This window comes from Oryctolagus cuniculus, chromosome 17, assembly GCF_051225735.1.
Source record: "Oryctolagus cuniculus isolate XC-2025 breed Fujian yellow rabbit chromosome 17, ASM5122573v1, whole genome shotgun sequence".
NCBI classification, from domain to species: domain Eukaryota; kingdom Metazoa; phylum Chordata; class Mammalia; order Lagomorpha; family Leporidae; genus Oryctolagus; species Oryctolagus cuniculus.
Window position 1 is genome coordinate 52,867,754 of NC_142883.1, and position 19,072 is coordinate 52,886,825.

Sequence of the window (19,072 nt, forward strand, 5' to 3'; positions counted from 1 at the left end):
ACAACAACCTTGTATCAGGACCATGCCTCAGCAAACCCCTTCCTAATAGGGCTTGTCTTGCTGGTGAGCAGGGAGCTAACTTAGGGCTCGTGTCCCCTCTTCTGGTTGTCTTCCACCTTCCTGTCCACTTTACAGTCCTCAGGTGTGGCGTATCAGAAGCAGGGTGTTGGGCAAAAGTTATCGTTGCTCACTCTGCCCCTCAGGGCCCAGCTCCCAGGGAGAAAGTTTAACCAAGAAGAAAGAAGGACATCAGTATAGGGCCTGTGATGCCTCTGAGAATCCTAGCAAGCAAAGCCCACCCCTTAAGATGAGGCCAACACACCGGTTCTGATAAACACCGGCTCTAGGTGCAGGCTGCATGGGAGGAGGAGCAGGCTGGCTGGAAGATGACGTCTACACTTACTGATAGGCCTAGCCTGCCATTAGATGACTCAACGCCTTTCCTAGCACCTCAGCCAGGAGGCAGAGAGCTGCAGCCTTTATTTTTTCCTCTTGGGGTGGGACTTTTCCGTCTTGGCACCAGGGCCACAGGAAAGCCTCCATGACTGACCTCCCTGCCTGTGAGCTCATCAGCCTGAGCAGAGGCACAGCCCAAGAGCCTGGATGAAATTCCAGGATGTCCCAGGCCACTGGCCTGGGAGGAAGACCTGCTTGAGTGTAACCCCCAGCTTCCTGGGTCTTAGTTTACAGCATGTAGGAAGCAGGTACCAGCTCTGACCTCACAGGCCCGTTGGAGGACTAAGAAAGGTCATGCTGTGAAAGCAAGCACTCAGCTTTAGCCCTGTAACTTATTACTGTTCCAACTCCCGAGCAGAAGGCTAGAAGTAGTTAAGCGTGGTTGCCGGGGTTAAGACAATCCAGACTAGGTGGATTTGCATCCTGAGTCCTCTTCTTCAGAGTTTAGTGACCGTGGGCGACTTCACGGTGCTGTTTCCTCATTTGTAAAATGGGAGTAACAGCTATCTAATGCGGTCAGTTGGAAGCTGAAAAAACGCCAGTCAAGTGTTTGGCACAGTTGCCAGCAGATAGAAATCGCACAACTAAGGCACATTACTCATCATTTTTTTTTCCAACCCCATATCCTTCGGTCTGGCTCAAGGTGCTCGCCTTGCCACAAACCCCATTAATCCCTTTGAGCTTGGGTACGGTCCATCTCCACGAAAGGCAGAACTGGGCCTCCGAGGCTCATCCTGCTCTCTCTCAAGCCTGTATCACACGTTATGACTGTACCTCTAAAGTCCCACAATCCAATCCTAGGAGCCCTGAAATTAGAATTACATTGCACATCACACAGCAAGGTTGTTTCTAAAATGGCTCTCCTAAGTTTCCACTCCCTAAAACGTCCATCTTTTTGAACTATGATTCCAAATGCCCCTCTGCCCGCCCCCGCCAAGGAACCGCTTTTTCGTGCAACCGCAGCGGCCTAAACTAGCAGGTCGTGGGTGCCTGGAGGCGCCTGCGCAGAAGGACGCCGCCCGCTGACGTCAGCGCGCCGGGCTCGTGCCGGCCCCCTGCACTCCCGGCCTCCCCACGGCCCCGCCCCGCGCGCCCGCGCACTCGCGCGCATGCGCCGAACTCCGCCCCCGGCGCGTCACAGAATGGCCTCGGACACCCAGGCAGCTCCTGACGTGTCGGGGAGGAGCCGGGCGCGGAGGTGCGCGGAGTGGAGCTCAGGGCTGCGGAGGGAAGCGGAGCTGAGCGGCTGGGCGGGCCTGGCCAGGCCAGCGGAGCTGAGGCGTCGGTCAGCCGGCGGCGAACATGCGCTTTTGACACATTGGAGGTGAGCCCGCGGTGCGGGGCCCCTGCCGAGGAGGCCGAGCCTGGCGGGCGGCGCCGTAGGGCCTGTCCCTGGGGAGACTGCCCGGCCCGGGGGCTTGTCTGAGGCCCCGCCGGGCCGGGACTGGGTTCAGGTGCGGGGACGGCCAGCCCGGGGAGCAACTGTCCCAACCGCTCTAACTGCCCCCTGCCCTGCCCCGGTGCGAGGTGTGGCCCAGCGGGGGCGCCTGCGGCGGAGGAGCCGAGCGGCGTCTGGAGGCTGTGCCCCGGGCCCGGGGTGGGGTGAGGGGTGGCGGGGACGGAGGCCGGGACGTGGCACCGCGGGCCGGGACGCTGTGGGCGCGAGGTGCGGCCCGGGCAGCCCTCCTCCCCGCCCCCTGTGCCGTGGGCGGCGGGCGCTCGGACGCCAGGTCGGGATTTGGTCTCTCGCCGCCTCTGTGCCGCCCGCGGCTCCCCGGTGGACCTGGCTCCTCGCGCCCCCCAGGGGTTCGCGTGGCTTGTGCTCGCCCAACCCTTGTCTTGCTGGTGAGCAGGGAGCTAACTTAGGCTTTGAGTTTCGCCTAGGGAGCGAGAGCGCTCACCCCTGGGTGGTTGCGTTCGGGGTCTACGCGTCCGGGAACCCCCCTGGCTGTCTCTCGTGAACCTCCTCCTCCTCAGTTGGACTGATTCTGTTACCGCCATTAGAGGGGTGGGGCGATGCAGCCCAGGTGGGGCTAATGAAGTGATTGATTGAGCCTGAGGTTCAGCCGGCTGGTGAGTGCGTGGCCGAGTGTGGGTCAGGGTTTACGTTTCCAGGCTTGGAGGTGGGGTTTCTGTACCCTCCTCGGAGAGCAAGGCAGAAAATCTGACTTGCCCGAGATCAGCCAGAAGCCAGGGCACGACTTGAGCAAACTCCCGGCTGGGAGAGAAATCTTAACTCGGGAGCATCCTTACAAGTTGCTGGTTAATTATTTTGTCTGATAAGTGGTTTTCCTCTCCGTGCACCCAGGAGATAGGGCTATGGTTCTGTCAGATTATGAAATTGAAGGGGCAAGTGCAGCTCTGAGTCATGATTGAAGAGAAGAAAAGGGAAACTGAGTGAGCCGTCCCTTCCGGACTAAATTACTATTTAAAATAGAAGTGCAAAAGCAACGACCAAAACCTTGGGTTAGCTCTGGTTAGTGGCTGAGCTGGCCAAGCTAGAAGCTGTTAAATCTTATGTAGCTGGAGCTCTGCTTTGGCTTTTTAAATTAAATAGATTGAAGTTGGATAAGCAGCATTTAAAATAAATAGTCTCAGTAAAAGCTTAGATATTGCCTTCGTCTGCCAAGCTTTTTTTTTCTTCATTTCGAGCCATGCAGAGATAAATTTGGTTACTAAAGCCTAAAACTACTTCTGATGTAAGTTTCTGAGCATCTAATAAAGTAGAAAAAGAAGTTTGTCAGGATCAAAATGGAGACCATATTTGTGATTGACCTTGAAAATTTAAAAATTCTGTTAAGTGTCACCTCTGGGAAAAGTAGACGAATTTCAGTCAGATGATACTACCTACAGTGAGTTCTGAAAGAATTCTTTTGGCTTCAGTCCATTCTACAACTGTTAACAAAAAGACAATATACAAAACAGATTTCCTTACCATTGTCTGAAGAATAGTTTTCTTGTGCATGAGCCGTTTTGGACAGGTTGTTTTAGCCCCTGATGAGTTGAGTGTCAGTTGTTAGAGATCTGACGGTCATAGGCAGCCTAACACCTCAGAAAATTATAGATGTACCAGGAGAGGAGAGCATTTTTTTTTTAGCAGTGTATTTTTCGATATTGGCTAACTTTCTACAGCCTTAATATCTCCAGTTACATAGTTTCAAATAACACAGTGAACACATCCTCCCAATGTAACTTGAAGCAAACTGAACAGATTGTCTTTATAGTCTCCAAAGTCCTTTTTTTGAATATTTGCAGTGGTAGCAAATTTTTGTTATTTGTAAAGAATCAAATTTTTATTTTTTATTTTAAGATTTATTTGAAAGGCAGGGTGACAGGAAGAGACAGAGATCTTCCATCTGCTGGTTCATTCCCTAAATGGCCAAGGCTGTGCCAAGCTGGAGCCAGGAACGCCATCTTGGTCTCCACATGGGTGGGCAGGGGCCCACATACTTGGGCCATCAACTGCTGCCTTCCCAGCTACATTAGCAAGAACCTGGATCCTGGGCTGGTGCTGTGGCATAGCGGGTAAAGCTGCTGCCTGCATTACGGCACATGGGTGCTGATTTGAGTCCTGGATGCTTCACTTGCTGTCCAGCTTTCTGTTATGGCCTGGGAAAGTAGTGGAAGACGGCCTGGGTCCTTGGGCCCCTGTACCAGTGTGGGAGGCCTGGAAGAAGCTCCTGGCTTCAGATCAGTGCAGCGCTGGTCGTTGCGGCCATCTGGGGAATGAACAAGTGGATGGAAGAACTCTCTCTCTCTCTCTCACTCTCACTCTCACTCTTGTAACTCTGCCTTCAAATAAAATAAATCTTAAAAAAAAAAAAAAAAAAGGCTGGATCAGAAGCAGAGCAGCCAGGATTGAAACCAGCACTCTGATATGGGATGCCAGCGTCACATGCAGAAAGGAAGAATGACATGGAGAAGACGGGAGAGAGAGAGATTGAGAGTGTCCATCTGGGTCACTCTCCAAATAACTAACAGTTGGGTCTGGAGCAGGCCAAATTCAAGAACTCCATCCTGGTCTCCCACATGGGTGGCAGGGACCCAAGTGCTTGGGCCACCTTCCAGTGCCTTCCCAGCCGCATTACCAGGAAGCTTGATTGGAAGCAGAGCAGCAGGGACTCAAACTGGCATTCTGGTATGGAGTGCAGGAGTTGTGAGCTGCAGCTTAATCCACTGTGCCACAGTGCTGGTCTCCAGAATCTGATTTTTAAAAAGGGTAATTCTGACAAATGAAATTAGAGTAATAAAGCTAGACAGTACCAGTTGGGAAACAATAAAATTAGGTGTGACCACAAAATAAATTTTTGCTGAGTTCTTATCTAGCTCTTAAAGACTATTCCAAAATGAGTTTTAGAAATGTTTTCAGTGATGGTAGTGTCACTGGGATATGCATAAAGCTTCCCAGGATAATTAATTTTAAGGAAATATTTGTGTGTTTAAATTCTAAAGTCTAGTTACTTGAAATAAAATTTTTATATAAGGATCAGAACTGATTTTTGAGTTTTTTTTATTGAAGGTTTTATTTCTTTTTGAGTAAAGAACAATGTGCTTTTATCTCAACCTCAACATTTATCCAGCTTCTCAGTCATGCTTTTTTTTAAAAAAATTTTTATTTATTTGAAAGACACAGAGATCTTCCATCTGCTGGTTCACTCCTCAGATGTCCACAGCAGCTAGAGCCAGATCAGGCTGAACCAGGGGGCTCAGAATACAATCTGGGTCTCTGACAGGAGTGGCGGGGACCCAAGTACTTGTGCCATTACCTACTGTGTCTCAGGATGTGCATTAACAATAAGCTGGAATTGGAATCAGAGCTGGGACTTGAACCAGGCACTCTGCTATGCGATGTAAGTGTCCCAATGTGACTCCTTGCCCTAACCGCTGCACCCAGTGCCCACCTCCATGCTGTTTGTTCTATGGGAGTCCTCATTTTCCTTGGAGCTGTCCATCTGTCTGATGAACCAGACTTTGTCCTGAGACTGTTCCCTGCAGGCCTGGGTTGGAGTCTGTTTCCTGCATCTCGTGCTGTCCAGGTTGTGGCTCTCTCCCTTCCTTTAGAGAGTCTCGGAAAGTCTGTCAGAGGTACCTCCCTCCAGGGTTCTTGGGGGAGAAAAATTTTCTGTCATATCCTAGATTATCTGCTTCCTGACAATTTAGTAGCTCCTAGGATTTTCTTATTCATGCTACTGGATTTTCTCATTTGTTAGGTGGGGTTGTCCCTTTATATTTAAGACTGAAGGGCCAGAAGATGATTATCCGAGGTAGCTGATGTGCAGTGGTCTCTGCAAGGTTGTTCCCAGTAAGTCTCATCTCCCTGGTTTTTGATGTGGATCCCATTCAGGTGACTGTGGCTGTAGCTGGGCATGCATCATTTTGTACAGCTGGGAATGACTGGTTTTATAATCTGAATTTAATACATGAGCTGCATTGGGAGGTAGAAATAAACTACCCAGGGATCTTTTTGCTTACTCCATCCTTGAAACAGGAATTTAGATGTTGAGAAGGGAAAGTGGTACTTTGAAACTAAATAGGGAATAAAAAAGATTATGGTTCAATTCCATTATCTGTTGATTTTCTGTGTTCCATGTTTTTGGTGCTGCAGAAAGATTTGTAAATAAGACACAGGTCCTGCCATCAGGCTGGAGAGACTTAACCTTTCATTCCTCTTAAAATGTTTGTTGTTTACAGTAAGTAACAACAGAATTTTGCTGCTTGTGTCCCCTTGGATCTGCCGTTCCGCCAAACCGTGATTATGTTGTGTATCAGAAACTGAGTGTTTGGGCTGCTCGTTGATGCATAGTTGGCAGTGTTCAGGTGGTAGCATCTATCCAGATTGGAGGACGGTTGCCCATGAGCTTATACTCAGCTTCTTTAGGGCTATATTTAGAGATTTCAAATGTAATCACAATTGTTAAGGCATTTTTGGGAAAGACTTTATATAGAGCATTCAAGGGACGCAGGAATTGTGGCCTTATCTTTATTTATTTTTAAAGATTTATTTATTTGAAAGTCAGTTACACAGAGAGAAGGAGAGGCAGAGAGAGAGAGAGAGAAAGTCTTCATCTGCTAGTTTACTCCCCAGTTGACCGCAATGGCTGGAGCTGCTCCGATCCAAAGTGAGGAGCTTCTTCTGGGTCTCCCATGTTTAGTGCAGGGGCTCAAGGACCCTGGCCATCTTCCTCTGCTTTCCCAGGCCACAGCAGAGAGCTGGATCAGAAGTGGAGCAAGGGGCTGGCGCTGTGGCTTAGTGGGTAAAGCCACTGCCTGTAGTGCCAGCATCCCATATGGGCGCCGGCTCATGTCCTGGTTGCTCCACTTCCAGTCCCGCATCTTTGCTATGGCCTGGGAAAGTGGTAGAAGATGGCCCGAGTCCTTGGGGCCCTGCACCCGCGTGGCAGCCCCAGAGGAATCTCCTGGCTCCTGGCTTTGGATCAGCCCAGTTCTGGCCGTTGCAGCCATCTAGGGATTGAACCAGTGGATGGATGATCTCTCTCTCTCTGCCTGTGTAACTGCCTTTCAAATAAATCTTAAAAAAAAAAAAAAAAAAAAAAAAAGTGAAGCAGCAGTTGGGACTCGAGCTGGTGCCCATATGGGATTCCAGCACTGCAGGCGGTGGCTTTACCCGCTACACCACAATGCTGGCCTGACCTTATCCTTAGATACCACCTGCTTGTGTCCTGCAATTCTTTGTCTGAGTTGTTAATGTGACATACATTCCTCCCCTCAAGGAGATTTAGCAATAACTGAGGAGTTATCAACACCACATGATGATGCCTTTAAGTGCTTTGGATCTTTGAAATACAGATGCCTCTTGTTGCCCCATGAGCCTTCCCCTCTTTTACACCTTATTACAAATTCAGTTACAATCACAAATAAGAATACCTTTATATCTAGGAAAGTGGAGAGGGAAGCTGGGACTTGAATGAGGGGTGGGATTATTATTATTTAAAACATTTGTTTTTATTTTATTTGAAAGGCAGAGAGAGAGAGTGAGCCTCCATCTGGCGGTTTACTTCCCCAAATGCCCACAATGACCAGGGTGAAGCCAAGAGTGGAACTCCATCAGGTCTACCAAGTGTTTGGCATGGAGCCATGTACTTGAGCTGCCTCCCAGGGTGCTCATTAGCAGGAAGGTGGACTGGAAGTGGAAGAGCTGGGACTTAAGCCAGGCATTCTGATGTGGGATGTGGGCATCTCCAATGGCAGCAACCCCCAGGGTGGGATATTTAATCACTGTTAGTTACTAATCACCATATGTGTATAAATATATATATTTATATTTTTTAAGATTTTATTTTATCTGAAAGAGTGAGTTAATAGAGATAGAAGTCTTCCATCTGCTGGTTTACTTCCCAGATGGCTGCAGCAGCCGGAGCTGAACTGATCTGAAGCTAGGAGCCCCCTCCAAGTCCCTCACACAGGCGCAGAGGCCCAAGCACTTGAGCCATCCTCTGCCGCTTTGCTAGAACACTAGCAGGGAGCCAGACTCGAAACAGAGTGGCCGGGTCACAAACTGGTGGCCATACAGGATGCTGGCGCTGCAGGCTGGGACTCTAACCTGCTGTGCCATAGTGCTGGCCCCCATACATATATATATATATATAATTTAAAGATTTATTAATTTGTTTGAAAGTCATAATTACAGGGCCCGTCCCGTCAGTGTGGCTTAGCAGGTAAAGCCACTGCCTAAGACGTGGGCATCCCGTATGAGCACCGGTTTGAGACCTGGCTGCTCCTGTTCTCATCCAGTTCCCTGCTAATTTACATGGGGAAAGCAGCAGAAGATGGCCCAAGTCCTTGGACCTCTGTCCACACATGGGAGACCCTGAAGAAGCTCTTGGCTCCGTGTTTTTTTTACAGAGTGGTCAGAGAGAGAGAAAGAGAAAGAGAGAAAGGTCTTCATTTGAAGTTGGTTCACCCTCCAATGGCTGCTGCAGCTGGCGCACCGCGCTGATCAGAAGCCAGGAGCTTCTCCTGGTCTCCCATGCGGGTGCAGGGCCCAACGACTCGGGCTATCCTCCACTGCACTCCCGGGCCACAGCAGAGAGCTGGCCTGGAAGGGGAGCAACCGGGAATCTGGTGCCCCGACCGGGACTAGAACCTGGGGTGTGGGCGCCGCAGGCGGAGGATTAGCCTATTGAGCTGTGGCACCGGCCGGCTGGCTCTTGGCTTTGGACCAGCCATACTCTGGCTGTTGCGGCCATTTGGGGAGTGAATTAGTGGACGGAAGATCTCTCTCTCCCTGCCTCTCTTCTCTTCCTCTCTAAACTCTGGCCTTTCAAATAAATAAATAAATCTTAAAAAAAGAGATCTCCTGTCTGCTGGTTCACTCCCCAAATGGCTGCAAGGGTTGGGTCAGGCCAAAGCCAGGAGCCAGGAACTTCATTTGAGTCTGCCACGTGGGTGCAGGGGCTCAAGCACTTGGACCATCTTCTGCTGCTTTCCCCATGTAAATTAGCAGGGAGCTGGAAGGGAAATGGAGCAGCTGGGACTGGAACTGACACCTATATGGGATGCCGGTGCTACAAACAGCAGCCTAGCTCGCTGTGCCACAGTGCCAGCCTCCAGCATACATATTTGAATAAGCATTGTTAGTCATCTACTATAATCTTGATTATATAGGAAAAACTGAGACCCTAAGAGATGAAGCAGTTTCCTTAAGTAATTTAATGGCAGAATTTGAACCCTAGAACTTGGCCTCAGTAGAACTACCAGGGTTTACATTTTAAAGTGCTGTCATACATTTCCAAGAGTAGAATAATACAGACAAAAGTGTGCCAGTGTCTGGGTAATCAGATTAGAGGAGGGTGTGTGTGTGTGTGTGTGTGTGTGTGTGTTTTAAGTAAATATCCATTGCTTAGCCGTGTCTGACACATAGTAGGTATTGAGTGAATATTTGCAAGCATGAAGTTCTTTCTCTGAACAAGGTGTTATGCTTTGTGCCATGAAGGAATGCAAAGTAAATCAGGGATCTACCCCTTACGCAGAACTTTCAGATGATGGTCACTTAAGAGAACCAGAGGATTGATTAGCAGATGTCAAGGTAATACAGATGGTGTGGTCAGGAAGGACTTGACTAAGGAAAATTTGTAGTATGCTGCAAAGGAATTAACTACATGTATAAACTCACATTTTATTTGTATTCTGTTGAAAACTGCTCTGTACATCCTTGGTATACCCACCCTGAAATCGGAGTTCTGTATTCTTGTCTGAGACTGAGTTCTTGCTAAATTGCCATGAGTAGCTTTTGCTAGGTGAATTCAAATTCTCCACTTATTTGTTTTTGTTGATTTACTTTTAAAGCTGGTTTTGAGTTCTTATTGCCCAGTATGGATTAGAATAAAATATGACCTAATTACATAAATGTTATTGAATACTATTGTGAAAGCATTGCGTTGAGAAACAGGATAATCAAGGCAGGTGTTGTGGTGCAGCCGATTAAACTGCTACTTGGGGTGCCTGCATCTCATGTTGGAGTGCTGGTTAGAGTTGTGGCTACTACCCTCCCCATCCGATTTCTTGGTAATACACCCTGGGAAATCAGCAGATGATGGCTCAGGTGCTTGGGCTCCTGCCATTCACGTAGGAGATCCAGGTGGAGCTGTGGGCTCCTGGCTTTGGCCTGGCCCAGCCCTGCCTGTTGTGAGCATTTGGGGAGTGAGCTAGCAGAGAGAAGATAAAGCCGCAGATGATGACTCAAGTGTTTGGGCCCTTGCCATCAATGTGGGAGACCTAGATGGAGCTCCTGGCTTTGCCAGGCCTGGCTGGCTATTGTGGGCATTTGGAGGGGATGAACCAGCAGATGGAAGATATTCATTCTCTATCTCTCTCTCTCACTCTTTGACTCTCTCACTCTCTCTGTTGCTTCACCTTTCAAATAGATGAAAATAATAAATTTTTAAAAAAGAATTCACAGCCTAAGAGGGACACAAAGATGAAAGCAGTTGCATTGCTATGTGGTAAGTATATAAGTAAAAGCATGTGTGGGGGATAGAGGTAGTCAAGAATGCAAGCGGTTTTAATGTCTCTGTGAGCAGATTTCTGGAAAACAATGACAGCTAGATTTTAAAGCTAAATAGGAACTTTCCAAATGCAGGGAAGGGAGAGCCAGTTCAGGCTGAGAAAACGTGAGATGTGAAATAGCGTGGTGTGTTAAAAGACAGTTTTGAACCCTTTCTCTGAAATGTAAAGTGGGATGCTTGGGGAAGAGGTGGTAGGAAACAATGCAGTGTATCTAGAGCAGGCCTAAGGTCTGCTATTTCGTCTGGCCTGACAATCAACTAGGGTCTTAGGGAGCCAGTTTGGATGTAAGTTAACTAAGTAGATTTTTTTCCCCCTTCCTTTCTGAATCCCTTAGGAGAAGAACCATGATGAAAGATCATTGAAGTGGCCGGCACTGCGGCTCACTAGGCTAATCCTCCGCCTGTGGTGCCGGCACATTGGGTTCTAGTCCCAGTCGGGGCACCAGATTCTGTCCTGGTTGCCCCTCTTCCAGGCCAGCTCTCTGCTATGGCCCGGGAGTGCAGTGGAGGATGGCCCAAGTGCTTGGGCCCTGCACCCCATGAGAGACCAGGAGAAGCACCTGTCTCCTGGCTTCTGATCGCAGCATGCCAACCGCGGCGGCCATTGGAGGGTGAACCAATGGCAAAGGAAGACCTTTCTCTCTGTCTCTCTCTCACTGTCCACTCTGCCTGTCAAAAAAAAAAAAAAAATCATTGAAGTTAGAATTGGTGGACTTCTTGGGGACACGTAAGACTTAAAGATAGGGCATTAACCTAGGGGTTAAGACACTTGGTAGCACATTGGAGTACTTGGGTTCTATTCCCAGCTTTGATCCTGACTCCAGCTTCCTGCCACTGCAGACTCTGGAAGGCAGCAGGGATGGCTCAAGTAGTTGAGTTCCTGCCACCCACGTGGGAGACCAGGGTTGAGCGCATTACTTCTGCCCAGCCCCAGCTGTTGCAGGCATTTGCAAAGTGAACTGGCAAATGGGAAGCCTCTCTCTACCTCTCATATAAATTAGAAAAAAAAATTAACAGGAAGTTTTTAAAAAAAGTAATAGTAGTAAATTATTGGGATCCTGGTACCTGATCTTCTAGCAGGTCACTTGGCATAAAATGTTGCAAGTTGTACAACAGGGAAGGGCATGCAGTAGCAGCATCTCTTAGGTCATGCTTGTTTATATCAGCTGATGCCCAGTTGGCCATAAACCAGCCTCAAGAACGCTGTGTACACGATGGTTCTGTGGAGTCCAGTCACCTGGAACCTAGTGCTGCAACCAGAAGTGCCTCACGTGGCTTTGCCCCAAAGGACTTTGTTGATCTCATCTCCTTGTCATGACCTCAGCCACAGTCTTGGTTGTTCGGAGGCTGGGGCAGTGTTTTTGTGGTTGAGTTACAGGAAAGAGTTAACTACTCCTTGAGTGTTTCATATTTAGCTCCCTCAAAAATGCTGCTGATTTAGTGTTGCCCCAGATTTTATACTTAGGTTCTCTAATTTGTAACAGTTTGTCTTTACTCTTCCACAGGCTTTCTTGATCATGGATGGTGAAGATATACCAGATTTTTCAAGTTTAAAGGAGGAAACTGCTTATTGGAAGGAACTTTCCTTGAAGTATAAGCAAAGGTAATGTTGAAAGGTGTACTAAAAATGGCAGAGGGCATTTGGAATATACCATGTCTATCTGTGCATTTTTTGGGATATAAATCTAAATTTAGTTTTAGATTTAGGGTGGAGATTGTAGAAAGTTGCAACGTTACTTGTATTTATGTAGTGTAAAATACAGTAAATCTATATATTGTTCAAATTATAAAAACAGTAGTGTTAATTATGATTTCTTTGGATTGTTGCCTCCTTTGCACTTACTGGGATGGGTTGTCTTGGCCTGCTTTGTGTGCCCTGATTCTGCCTCATCATTTAGTCGTTTGGGGATTCTGATCAGCTGCCTGTGTTTTAGACTTCCTCTCTTCAGGCAGGCGGTGTCAGTGTCTAGAGCCAATTGAACTTTGAGGGAGCAGGAAGTGCTTTAGGGCTGTGGAGATTTTCCCAACTAAATAAATGAAATTTTATAAAACTTTTGGATAATTTTTATGCACCAACGTTTGTTTTAAATTTCTTTTTAAAAAATGGAATCTAAAATATTTATACATTTTCTTACTTTTTTTGGTAATAGTTTTGCTAAGTCATAGCCAACCTTGTATTGCTTTCTTTCTTTTTTTTTTTTTTTTTTTTTTGACAGAGTGGACAGTGAGAGACAGAGAGAAAGGTCTTCCCTTTGCCATTGGTTCACCCTCTAATGGCCACCACGGCTGGCACACTGCGGCCGGTGCACCGCGCTGATTCGAAGGCAGGAGCCAGGTGCTTCTCCTGGTCTCCCATGGGGTGCAGGGCCCAAGCACCTGGGCCATCCTCCACTGCACTCCCGGGCCACAGCAGAGAGCTGGCCTGGAAGAGGGGCAACCGGGACAGTATCCGGCACCCCGACCAGGACTAGAACCCGGTGTGCCAGTGCCGCAAGGCAGAGGATTAGCCTAGTGAGCCGCGGCGCTGGCCGCACTTCTTTATAAATGCAGTAAATAAAAGATCTAGAGATTAGTATAATAGCTACCTGAATGTGAAATAGTGATGTGAATAAATGATATCTTGAGTTGTCTGTAGCAGCTCTATTGTGATGTGAGAATATCTGTAATTTCAGTTGAATAGAATTGAAGAAAATGCCGAATTTAAATTACTTCAGTGAAAATAGAGATGTATTTATCCCCCCTCTAATTTTGTAGAGGATTAATAATGGTATTGATCCATGTAGATGTTGTGTAGATATTGTAACCATCGGTTGATGAGTTCTTTTGAGGCTTACAGCTTATTTTCACTGGACCCTGAATAGACAGAGTTAGAGATGCAAAACTGATTATCTTTACTATTTAGTGTATTTTAAGAGAGTATTAGCATTCATGTAAAAATTACTGAATTGATATACAATCATCTTTGGTTCCTGTTATAACTGATGTTTCCCACTTTGTTCCTGATTAGCTTCCAGGAAGCTCGGGATGAGCTAGTTGAATTCCAGGAAGGAAGCAGAGAATTAGAAGCAGAGTTGGAGGCACAATTAGTACAGGCTGAACAAAGAAATAGAGACTTGCAAGCTGATAACCAAAGACTGAAATATGAAGTGGAGGCGCTAAAGGTAATGGTGGCAGTTGAAGCCGGTGTATAATATGCTGGGTTTTTATTAAAATGAGAGAGACTGTTTTTGGGGATGATGCTTGAGAACAGACAATAAGAAATATTTTTAAAGATTTATTTATTTAAAAGGCAGAGTTACAGAGAGGCAGAGGCAGAGAGAGATCTTCCATCCACTCGTTTACTACCAAAATGGCTGCAGCAGCTGGAGCTGGGCTGATCCAGGAGCTTCCTCTAGGTCTCCCCCATGAGTGCAGGGGCCCAAGGACTTGGACCATCTTCCACTGCTTTTCCCAGGGCATAGCAGAGAGCTGGATCAGAAGTGGAGCAGCTGGGACTCGAACCGGCACCCATATGGGATGCCAGTACTGCAGACTGGGGCTTTGCACCACAGCACCGACCCCAACAAGAAATATTTTAAAAGGCTTAAAGTGAATGTTTGAATAGACTGTTTTCTTTCACGGAAGCAAGTGGTTTAGAGTTTAGAATTAGAAACTTCCTAGTTGACACTTTTCTAGTTCTGATGTTGCTAGCTGTTTTATATTCCTGAAGTTTTCAAGAGCCACTTGATTTGACACAGGGTTTGCCTTGTTCTGCGGTCTTTAAAGTTCTATGAAATGTGCATTTATTGTTTATAACTCCTTCAGTTTTGGAATTTAGTTTGAGTTAAAAATTTGTCTTCTACAAAGGAATTTTTGGGAGTAAAAGGATTAGCCCCTTGCTCTGCTTTTCTCCACCTGCCTTGGCCAAATGAGAGGAGTGTTGTTTCTGTGCCTGGGGAGCTGTGGGTTTGGGAAGGGGGGAGGGAGGCAGGGAAGAAGCAAGGAGTGGAACTCACGAGCGAGTTTCCTTCTCTGCACTGACCCTGGTTTGTATTCAGCCCGAGTGCCCAGAAGTTCCTCCACCATGTTTGGGGATTTTGAGGCAGGGATTTCATTATTTTATTTCTTTTTATTAAAGAAGATTGTCTGTATTGTGAGGTGAGAGAATCCTTGCCTGTTAGAACCTGATGATTGGAGTTTGCGTGGGGTGTGATGAATGTCCTGTGTGGCTCTCTGATTGCTCTTACCTGGTTCTTGCTGGAAAAAAAGGAAAGACTGAGTTAATGACGGTTGCCTTCCTCTCTCTACTCATGCCTTCAGGAGAAACTGGAACATCAGTACGCACAGAGCTACAAGCAGGTTTCCGTATTAGAAGATGATTTAAGTCAGACTCGGGCCATTAAGGAGCAGTTGCACAAGTACGTGAGGGAGCTGGAGCAGGCCAATGATGACCTGGAGCGAGCAAAAAGGTAAAGAGTGATACATTTTGGGAGAATAACCAAAGTTGGCAATTGGTGATTAAAATCTATATGATTAGCCTCAACCTCTCACAGATATTAGTCCCAGAACATTTGCTTTTGGTTTGTGCCACCTATAACTCATTGTATTGAAAAGAACCAGAATTCTTAGCTTCCCAGATAATACCCTTCCAAGCTTTGTTCTTTTGGTTTTTCCCATTTCCTTCTCCTCTTGTGCATAATAATTGTTGGTCTTACTGGATTTTCTACTATCTTCTGCTTTTATATTTTGTTTCTTTTCATTCTCTTCTGCCTTAATATTGACTGATGAATTTTCTCAAAATACTGCTTTTATTAGAATTTTCCTGAATAGCTTTCTGTGGCATACTATTACTGTTGCCTAGCTTCCATTCATCTATATTAGTTGTTTCTTAACTACTGCAAACCTAGTAAAGTAAGTCCCATTACTTTATAATGTCACCTGATATTTTTTTCTGCAGTATTTATTGACTTTTATACCTTTTTATTTTTTAAAGATTTTACTTATTTGAGTGGTAGAGTTACAGAGAAGCGGGGGGGGGGGGGGAAGGTCTTCCATCCGCTGCTTTGCTCTCCAGATAGATGGAGCTGAGCCAACCTGAAGCCAGGAGCCAAGAGCTTCATCCAGGTCTCCCACGTGGGTGCAGGGGTCTAAGCATTTGGGCCATCTTTCACTGCTTTCCTAGGCCATAGCAGAGAGCTGGATTGGAAGAGGAGCAACTGAGACTTGAACTGGTGCCCATATGGGATTCTGGCACCACAGGCAGAGGCTTAGCCCACTATGCCACAGCACTGGCCCTAACCTTTTTTTAAGGTTTATTTATTTTTTTATTTGAAAGGCAGAGTTATAGAGAGATACCTTCCATCTGCTTGTTCACTCCCCAAATAGCCAGCAGGGCCCAGCTGTAGCCAGGAGCTTCTTCTGGATCTCCCACCTGGCTGTAGGGGCCCAAGCACTTGGGCCATCTGTTGCTTCTTTCCCAGGCCATAGCAGAGAGCTGGATTGGAAGGAGCAGCCGAATCTCGAACCAGCACCCATATGAAATGCTGCACTGCAGATGACAGCTTTGCCTTCTACACCACAGCGCCGGCCCCATTTATTGACTCTGAAGTGACTGATAGGCCAGGGTGGAGGATCTAATGCTAAGCTAGTCACCGCCCTTGAGGGTGGTGCACATGGATGTTCAGCATGACAAATGCAGGGCACAGAGAGGGGAGCGGCCAGTGCCTCTGGGTGAGCTGGAGAAGCCTTTGCAGATACTAGAGCTATGTCTGCAAGGAGGAACAAGAGTTAATCAGGTGAAGAGGCAGGTGAAAGGCAGAGAAGCAGGAAAGAGCTTGAGGTATTGATGTTTCATTTTGCTTGCCACGTACCAGACAGTGACTGACCAGAGGATGGTAGGGGTCAGGTTGTGAAGAGTCTTTGGTCTGTGTTTGAAAGTCACTCTGCAGGCAAAGGGAAACTCTTTAAAATTTTTTTGAGCAAAGGAGTAATATCAGAGTTATGATTCAAGAAGGTAATACTGAGGCGTTGGAAGCACGGAGAAGTGCAGAACATTTGGGAGTAATCCATTTAGGGAGAAGAAGTAAGGCAGAGAGAAGGTTGAGGAGGAAATAGATTCCAGAGACATTTTGGCAATTGACAGGAATTGCAGAGTAGGTGTTGAATGAATGAGAAATGCAAGGTGGAAAAAGAGCTGACAGGAAGTAAGTGAAGTGGAACCTGGGACTTAATGTTAGAAACAAATTCTTAGCCGGCGCCGTGGCTCACTAGGCTAATCCTCCGCCTTGCGGCGCTGGCACACCGGGTTCTAGTCCTGGTCGGGGCGCCGGATTCTGTCCCAGTTGCCCCTCTTCCAGGCCAGCTCTCTGCTGTGGCCAGGGAGTGCAGTGGAGGATGGCCCAAGTGCTTGGGCCCTGCACTCCGTGGGAGACCAGGATAAGTACCTGGCTCCTGCCTTTGGATCAGCGCGGTGCGCCAGCCGCAGCACGCCAGCCGTGGTGGCCATTGGAGGGTGAACCAACGGCAAAAGGAAGACCTTTCTCTCTGTCTCTCTCTCTCACTATCCACTCTGTCAAAAAAACAAACAAACAAAACAAAAACAAAACAAAACAAATTCTTACATGCTTCTTTATATTCAGAAGTTTTCTTCTGGGGCCAGTGCTGTGGCATAGTAAGGTAAGCCTCTGCCTGCAGCACTGACATCCCATATGGGCGCTGGTTTGAATCCTGGCTGCTCTACTTCTGATTCAGCTCTCTGCTATGGCCTGGGAAAGCAGTGGAAGATGACCCAAGTGCTTGGGCTCCTGCACCCAGGTGGGAGACCCAGAAGAAGCTCCTGGCTTTGGATTTGCCCAGCTCTGGCCGTTGTGGCCATTTGGGGGAGAGAACCAGCAGATGGAAGACACTTTCCTGTCTCTCTCCCTCTGTAACTCTGCCTCAAATAACTTAGTAAATCTTTAAAGAAAAAGTTTTCTTCCTCAAAATTCATAAATGAGACTGTATCATGTTTAAAATCCAGTGAAAATATAAATAGTGTAACAGTTGGCCTTTCTTTAAGGAATTTTAAGGAATTTACTGAATGGCCCGAATGGAAATAGAGACCCTAAATCCACGGAAGGTTGGGAGAAAGACCAGCTCATTCTCTTTGAACTTGGTGGAACAGACTAGGTGAAGAATGTCATGAGATAAACTGACAGTTTCCTTTTGTGTTAGCTGTTTGCACACGTTATTTATTTACTTACTTTATGGACTGTTAATTTTTTTTTCCAGGGCAACAATAGTTTCACTGGAAGACTTTGAACAAAGGCTAAATCAGGCCATAGAACGGAATGCATTTTTAGAAAGTGAACTTGATGAAAAGGAATCTTTGTTGGTCTCTGTACAGCGGTTAAAGGATGAAGCAAGAGGTAAAATTTATAGTTTAAAGAATATTTGTCAGGGCTGGCACTGTGGCGTAGTGGGTTAAGCTGCTACCTGCAGTGCTGGCATCTTACATGGGCGCCAGTTCGTGTCCCACTTGTTCCACTTCCGATCCAGCTTCCTGCTAATGTGCCTGGGAAAGCAGCAGAAGATGGCCCAAGTCCTTGGGCCCCTGTACCCACGTGGGAGACCTGGAAGAAGCTCCTTGTTTATGACTTTGGCCTGGTCCAGCCCTGGCTGGTGTGACCATTTGGGGCGTGAACCAGCAGATAGATGATCTCTTTATCTCTCCTTCTGTCTCTAACTCTGCCTTTCAAATAAATAGAATAAATATTAACAGGATTCTGTTTTTAATCTGACACTAGCCAGGGTAAGCTTAAGAACTAACCGCCTTTCTTTTTTAAAGGTTTATTTATTTATTTGAAAGGCAGAGTTGGAGAGAGAGGTCTTCCATCTACTAGTTCATTCTTAAAAGGGCCGCAACGCCTGGGGCTGCTGGATTAGGCTGAAGCCAGGAGCCTGAAACTCTGTCCAGATCTACCATGTGAGTGCCAGGAGCCCAGTTACTTGGGCCATCTTCTGCTGCTTTCCCAGATGCATTAGCAGATAGCTGGATCAGAAGTGGAGCTGCTGGGACTTGAACTGGCACCCATATGGCAGTGGCTTAACCTGATGTGCCACAACGCCAGACCCTATTGACTCTTTAATGATTGTTTTTTTCATGCCTTTTTCTTTTTCCCTGAGGGATTGGTGTATTCACTTGAAGAGTCTCTCATAATTTACATAGTGTGTAAACCATTCTGTATTTTATTACTGTGGTTAAAAAAAAGAAGCCACATAATGTTAAATTTACCATCTTAACCATTTTTAAGTGTACAGTGCAGTGGTGTTAGATGTCACGTTGTTGTGGAACAGACCTCCAGAACTCTTGCACCTTGTTCTATACTCACTGAAGAACAGCTTCCTATTTTTTCCTCCCCCCAGCTGCTGGCAGCCACAGTTCTGCTTTCTGTTTCTCTGAGTTCAACTACTTTAGACACTTCTTTTTCTTTTTCTTTTTTTTAAGATTTTTTTATTTGAGAGGCAGAGTTACACAGAGACACAAAGAGATCTTCCATCCACTGGTTCATTCCCCAAATGGCTGCATCTGCTGGGGCTAGGCCAGGCCAAAGCCAGGAGCTAGGAGCTTCATC

General features: G+C 46.9%; 1 protein-coding gene across 17 annotated transcripts in view; it reads left to right on the forward strand.

Moving 5' to 3' along the window:
- The window catches only part of NDEL1 (nudE neurodevelopment protein 1 like 1), a 56,682-nt gene that overhangs the window by 18,653 nt on the left and 18,957 nt on the right, over window positions 1–19,072 (forward strand). For 10 of the 17 annotated variants that reach the window (XM_089316585.1, XM_089316583.1, XM_089316582.1 and 7 more), the window contains 4 exons: window positions 11,987–12,084; window positions 13,489–13,642; window positions 14,781–14,929; window positions 17,730–17,866. In XM_089316585.1, the coding sequence (XP_089172711.1) occupies window positions 11,999–12,084; window positions 13,489–13,642; window positions 14,781–14,929; window positions 17,730–17,866 (526 nt within the window). In that variant the 5' untranslated portion in view covers window positions 11,987–11,998. 17 annotated transcript variants of the gene reach the window in all.